The sequence below is a fragment of the Mesoplodon densirostris genome, chromosome 11 (assembly GCF_025265405.1).
Source record: "Mesoplodon densirostris isolate mMesDen1 chromosome 11, mMesDen1 primary haplotype, whole genome shotgun sequence".
Taxonomy (NCBI): Eukaryota; Metazoa; Chordata; class Mammalia; order Artiodactyla; family Ziphiidae; genus Mesoplodon; species Mesoplodon densirostris.
In genome coordinates, this window is record NC_082671.1 from 46,026,647 (window position 1) to 46,033,455 (window position 6,809).

The 6,809-nt window shown below is 41.1% G+C and overlaps 1 protein-coding gene across 1 annotated transcript in view; it reads right to left on the reverse strand.

Annotated features, from left to right (window-relative positions):
- Nucleotides 1-3,349, reverse strand: part of NCKAP1L (NCK associated protein 1 like) — a 45,196-nt gene extending 41,847 nt beyond the window's left edge. The window contains exons 1-3 of the mRNA XM_060112968.1: nucleotides 3,248-3,349; nucleotides 2,057-2,167; nucleotides 941-1,033 (exon numbers count right to left, since the gene is read on the reverse strand). Coding sequence (XP_059968951.1) covers nucleotides 941-1,033; nucleotides 2,057-2,167; nucleotides 3,248-3,349 — 306 coding nt within the window. The remainder of the gene's footprint in view (nucleotides 1-940; nucleotides 1,034-2,056; nucleotides 2,168-3,247) is intronic.
- Between the last annotated feature and the right edge of the window lie 3,460 nt (nucleotides 3,350-6,809).

Here is a 6,809-nt window from a genome sequence, read left to right on the forward strand (position 1 = left end):
GTACTAAATAATTTTTCACAGTTTATGTTTACAAAAATAGTATATGCTCATTGCTTAAAACTCAATTTATCATCCATGTATTATGCCACCAAACACTGTTAACAATTAGACAAATCCAAATTGAGGGAAATTCTGAAAAATAACTAGTCTGGATGCTTCAAAAAGGTCAGTGTCATGAAAGACAAAATAAGGCTGAGAACTATTCTAGATTAAAGACTAAAGCAACATGACAACTAAGAGACATGACATCATAAATTCAATGTATGATCCTTGAGACAACTAGAGGAATATGAATATGGGTTATATATTAACTATAACATTGTAGCAATTTTACATTTCCTGAGTACGATAATTGTATTAAGGTTAGGTAAGAAAATATTCTTGCTCTTAGCAGATGTATGCTAAAGTATTCAGGGAGGGAAATGTCACGATGCCTGCAACTAACTCAAATGGTTCAAGAAAAAAAAAAAAGGTAAGCAAACATGGCAAAATACTAAAAATCAGGACATCCAGGGGGAGAGTAGAACAATATTCATTGTACCATTCTTGAACTTTTTCAGTAGATTTGTAATAAACTGTTGGGTAAGAATACTTAAAATTTTAACTCAAATAATACAAAAATGTATAGTGCAATAAGTTAAAGCCAATCATAATAATCCACCCCCAAAGGCAGGTATTTTTAACAGTTTAATGTGAAATATTCCAAATCTTTCATATATATATATATATATATATACACTAACACTATGTGTATATAAGTTTATGTATCTTTTAAAACAAAAATAAAATTGTATCATACACTATTCTGCATTCACTTTCATTTAACAATACAACTTAGATATCCCTCCATATATCAATACAACTTATTTTTTCAAGAAACGGGAAAAAGGAACATAAAAGAACATCCAAACATTGGGGACCTCGGCTAGAGAGAGCTCACCCGAAATTCCATAACGTCCACAAATGACTGGTAGTAGTTGGTGAGGAATCTAATTATCTCAGATTTTTCCCGATGTACTGGTCCTAAATGTTGCTGAGAGAAACAAAATAAAAAACACAAATTAAGAAGACAATTGATCAAAGTAACCCAAGAAGAACAGGGGTTGTACCTTAAACATTCTTAAAGAGGATTAAAATACACTGACAGGGGCTTCCCTGGTGGCGCAGTGGTTGAGAATCTGCCTGCTAATGCAGGGCACATGGGTTCGAGCCCTGGTCTGGGAGGATCCCACATGCCGCGGAGCAACTAGGCCCGCGAGCCACAACTACTGAGCCTGTGCGTCTGGAGCCTGTGCTCCGCAACGGGAGAGGCCGCGATAGTGAGAGGCCCACGCACCACGATGAAGAGTGGCCCCCGCTTGCCACAACTAGAGAAAGCCCTCGCACAGAAACGAAGACCCAACACAGCAAAAAAATAAATAAATAAAAATAAAATACACTGACAGGAAGTTGGAAAGTCTTTGAACTCTGAAGGTTTTTAAACAGAGAATATTCTCTATCTAGGCAGGATGGTTGCATGCAATCCTGACTGGATATAGAGTGTGAAATAAGAGGAAATTTCAAGGTCTCTTTCAGCTAAAGAGGTTTATTATTCATATCAAAGTCAAAAGAAGCTGAATGAGAAGATGCTATAGGTACGATGGTAAGAAATCTAGGGCTAACATTTAATAAGGGAGAAGTAAGGCATATGACACTAGATACATAACTCTAAGGCAATAACCGAGAAAACACTGAGGGGAAATAGGAACAAAAATAAAATATATGCAACTGCTTCATCGATAGAGCTGTCTTTCTTGGTAAGAACAAAGTGTTCTTGTGAATCTTACAATGGAGAAAGGGGCAATGCTTTGCTCCAGTTTACCCTAGGAGAATCCCATCTTATCTCAGAATTCTTAAGACTACAACAACCTGAAGCCCTGTGGTTGAGCTTAGGAAAACTAAAAGAAGGCTACTCCATCCCCTGCCAAGTTCAAAGAGAGGCAGTCAAAAGAGAGTTTGAACCATCCAAGCACAGAGTTATTTCAGAGAAAGGAGAGAAGAGGGACAGCATTCTCACCGTGCTGTTTCGGACATCTATGTTGGGAAATTTCTTGTTGATGTACTTGAGAGATGATTCCATGGACTTTTCCAGTAAGAAAGGGGGTTTGGATTTGGGGTCTGAACAAGTCTGCACAAATAAATAACACAATATTTCAACCCTTTCTCCCGCTCCTTGGAAACATACCTCTTCCTGCATCATGCATTCTCACACAATCTCTCTTAGGGAAAGGGAATCTGGGAATTAATTATAAAAGTATAAGAGTAGGTCAGGAACAAGTTCCAGGACATTAAGCCAACTATCAGAAGAGCTAAATAAACTCAGCATTTCGTCTTGCTAGGTAAAGTTTAACATCTGCTCGCCCGGCACAAAGAGGAAGCTCTCTCCTCACCCCTCAGCTGAAGCCGGAAGGAGTGAGAAAAGCAGCTGCTCAGGAGTTAGACGCTGTGGGAGAATCAGTGTCACAATTATGTCCATTATATAAGCATCCTATCCCAAAGGGCATTTATAGGGGGCATGGAGACAGAGAAACTATGTCCCCAGTGATTTGTTTTATTATGAAATGCACCAAAGTCTCCTCCCCCAAGTCTGCTGTTTTCTCTTCCAGAAATTCCCCACTCCCACACGTCTTTATCTCTTAACTTCACTAGGCCCAGCCCCTAGCCCACCTCTTGCCACCAGCTTCTCCCAATTCCAAAGTTCTTACCCTAAACACACATATATATAACCACAGCAAGAACTGTCTCAGAGTCTAAGTCCCTCAGAAGGTACCTACTCTTTTTTGAATCCAAATAGCATATCTATTTTTTCCTTTTAGGGAAAGTACTTGCATGAAAAAGTTTTTGCCAGAGACCCAACTTTGGCTGTCTTCAGAGTGTGGGGGACTAGCACTAAACAATAAGACCCAGAATTCTAGACCCAGACTTTTATCCAGGAGACCCGGAACACAGTTATTTCCCATCCCACCTCTAACCCCAGCAGGAAGCAGACACCCTCGTTGGGGTGAGATTCATACCAAGAAAGGCGGAAGCCCTGAAAAAAGGCCTCTGCTTCTGCCTCCCAGCACTGGCTGTCCTACATAATCCGAGTGACTGAAGGCCAGTTAAACTAGTGAGAAAGAGGAGCAAGCCTAACGGCTGGACCTGCCTCAGGGTTCCCTGCCTTACTACTGCTGGAATAGTCAGTACTAGTCCACTTGCTTATGCTTACCTTCTTGATGTTATACATTCGGATGAGAACCCCCTGACCTCGGTCATTCAGGATAGTGAGCTTCTCTGCTAATTTATGCTGGTAGGCAGAAGTCAAAGACATGATGGCCACGGAGAGAGAGGAGCATCCAGACAGCAATGCCTGATCTCCCCAAACACTTTCAGCTTGGGTGGTGACACCCTCTGGGCGGAGGCACCCAGCCTGGTTGGTGCGCTGGTCTTCCCGTTGCCTCTACAATTGGCTCATGGCTGAAAGCAGTCATTACACCTCACAGGCCCTCCGAATCTTCTGTGCTTCCTCTTGCACACTCAGCAGGGGAGACTTCCTCTTTCTAGCTGTGCAGCATTTTTGGTAAGACTGTAAAATGTGTGGAAGTGGGGGAAAGGGGCAGGCTTTCAAGGCTCTTCACAGGCTGCCACCAACCTTTTTGGCCTTACCTTTCCACTAGTGCCCTATATAAAGCTCCACACCAGACAAAAAGTATCAACCACCCCAGGCCCATCCACCTATATACTTTCCCTCTTTTATATCCCCATCAAGAATGCCTATGTTATTCTCTCCTGAACCTTAAGCCTATTCACATTTTAGGGCCTAGATTAAATTCTAACTCCTCCAAACTACCCCATTCAATGTCAAACATTATATAACACTGTATTCCTTGTTATATTTTTAAGTATATGTCTTATCTCCCCAACTACATCATAAGCTCCTTAATGACAGGAATTGTATCTAACACTTCTCTATATCCCTCTAGCACAATGATTCTCAGTGTGGTCACATTAGCATCACCTGGAAACTTATCAGACATGCAAATTCTCAGGTCCCACCCCAAACCTGCTGAATCCAAAACTCTGGGGTAGTATCCAGCACTCTGTTTTAACAAGCCCTCCAGGTTAAATTCAATGCTCTCCCAGGTTTGAGAACCACCACTTGAGTACAATGATTCTTAAAGGTGCTTAAGAAACTGAGATCAATCCCTGTCTCCTGAGATTCAGGATTGGCAGGTCTGCAGTGGGGTCTAGAAGTGTGCATTAACAAGTACTCTAGGAGGTTTTGGTGCAAATGTTCCATTGGACACATATTGAGAAACAATTATCTAGAACACCACCTCTTAGACACAATAGCCACTCAATAAATATGCTGATTTATTTGTTGAATTATTAAGACTAAACTGGGAAATAGGCTCCATAAAGAAGAACCAAATTAACTGAGATTAACAAGAGGAAATTAATGACAGACTTTAAATCTTAGAAGACTAGATAAATTTTAGCACTATAATATTTTTGTCACTCCAAGTTAGGCCTTAACTCCCTAACTCAAGAAAATCAGCTCCCTTTCAAGTTTCTTTCAAGGCAAAAAGCAGAAAGTCCTCAGAAAATTCTAAATCAAACAGAATTGTCTTCATATCTACCTCCTTTCTAACACCTTTTCAAATAAACAAGAAGATGGAATAAAATTCCAAATATCTCTAAGGTAGACTTTGCATTTTCGGAAAACAGAAACTTCCTTCCAGCTTATTTACTGCAATTGAGTCCCTAGAAGGCTATGGGCCTAGCATAAGGTGAGATTGGCCCCAAATATTTGAATTACCTGCTGTTACCAACGAAATTCAGGTTCTACTAAAGAGATCCGTGAGGTTTCTATTGGTCTTTCACCTTGATGGAGGAGAATAAAGGGCAGGCAGTAAGACACCAATATCCACGGAGCTGACCAGCAGTATAGCAGCAGCCTCCTTATGGGTTAGTATAGTTCCTATTGGATCTTTCTCACTTGCATTTCTTATCCCCATCCAAAAAATTTTGTTAAAGACACTCCATGCCAAGCCAATCTTATGCTCTGCTCCCCTATTATGTACTCACCAGCTTAGTGGGGACCATGTTCTCAGTGTCCTATGTTCATTTTTCATTTCTGCCTTTCTCATTTATATATGCTTTCCCTCTTGCTGACCCAAATCCCAGTCAATCTTCTGGATCTAGCACAAACAATCCCAAGTCCAGCCCTTGCTGAACTCCTACAGCACTTGGTCTATAGCACATATTTTACACCTAAATTAGTTTTTACCTTTAATTGCCCATTTCACATTATACTGCCACCTCAGCTGAACTGTAAGATTGCTAGAGCCTAGAAACACTTATTTGCCTGTACTTGGCATATGGGAAAAGCCTACATTTTGGAATCAGACCGAATTCTGGGTTCAATAGTTGAGTACAGTGGACTGAGCCTTATGACTTAAGAGGCTAGGATCCCAGGTTCTAGAGCCAGATAGCTTGAGTTCACATCCCAACTCTATCACTTAGCAGCTTTGATCCAGTGTCCCTGTCTGTAAAATTGAGATGATATTAATAGTTCCTATCTCTTGGGAGTACTGTGTGTATTAATTAAGTTACTGCATGTAAAGTGATGACCTGGTTATTTACTATGTACCAGGTACTTTAAGCGCTTGACATGTATTACATCAAACAATAGTAATAATGATACTCAAACACTTGCTAGCTTTTTTTTTTCAGAGAAAACAACTGACAGTATTTATTGCCACTGATAAAATACAAACTGTCAAGCAGAAATGACAATTTTGGAAAACTTTTATCCACTACTATGAGCCTGACAGATTCCCGATACTTAAAGTCATTCCTGGGGCTTCCCTGGTGGCGCAGTGGTTAAGAATCCGCCTGCCAGTGCAGGGGACACGGGTTCGTGCCCCGGTCCGGGAGGATCCCACATGCCGCGGAGCAGCTGGGCCCGTGAGCCACAACTACTGAGCCTGTACTGCACGTCTGGAGCCTGTGCTCCGCAACGGGAGAGGCTGCAACAGTGAGAGGCCCGCGCACCGCGATGAAGAGTGGCCCCCACTCCGCAACTGGAGAAAGCCCACGCACAGAAGTGAAGACCCAATACAGCCAAAAATAAATAAATAAATAAATTTATTTATTTAAAAAAAAAAGAAAAAGTCGTTCCTGATGACATCAACACTTACTAGCTTTGTAACTTTAAGCTATCTACCACCATTGAGTTGGTTTCCTAATCTATACAATGGCAGTAATCCCTCATACAACTGTGCAAGTAATTATATGACATGGTGTATGTAAATATTTGGCTCAAGACCTGGTACACTGGATTAGGAATGCCAAATATAAATTTTTGATTTTTTTTAGCATGTAGTGAGCTTATGTTGCTTTCTGTGGAATTCTATTTGGCACCGCATTAAGAAAAAGGCCAGGTTTAAAGATGAGACTAATCATGCCAACAGGTAATCTCTAGAGGAACTTCACTGGAAACATTATGTGTCAGGTCCTGCTGGAAACTGGAGGAACCCTTCTAAGGGGAGTTTAATTACCCCAGAGCAGGGTCTAGTAACCCTGGCTACAAATCAGAATACCCTGTGGAACTCTTTTAAAGCCACAGTTAGCCAGACCCCATTCGTGAAGATTCTAATACAACAGTTCTGGAGTGGGGTCAAAGGCTCTGTCACTTTAAAACTACTCAGTGATTCTCATGCACAACCAGGCTTGAGAACCACTTCTCAAGACCTAACTATGACATCAAAAGCTTCCAAACCTCTGAG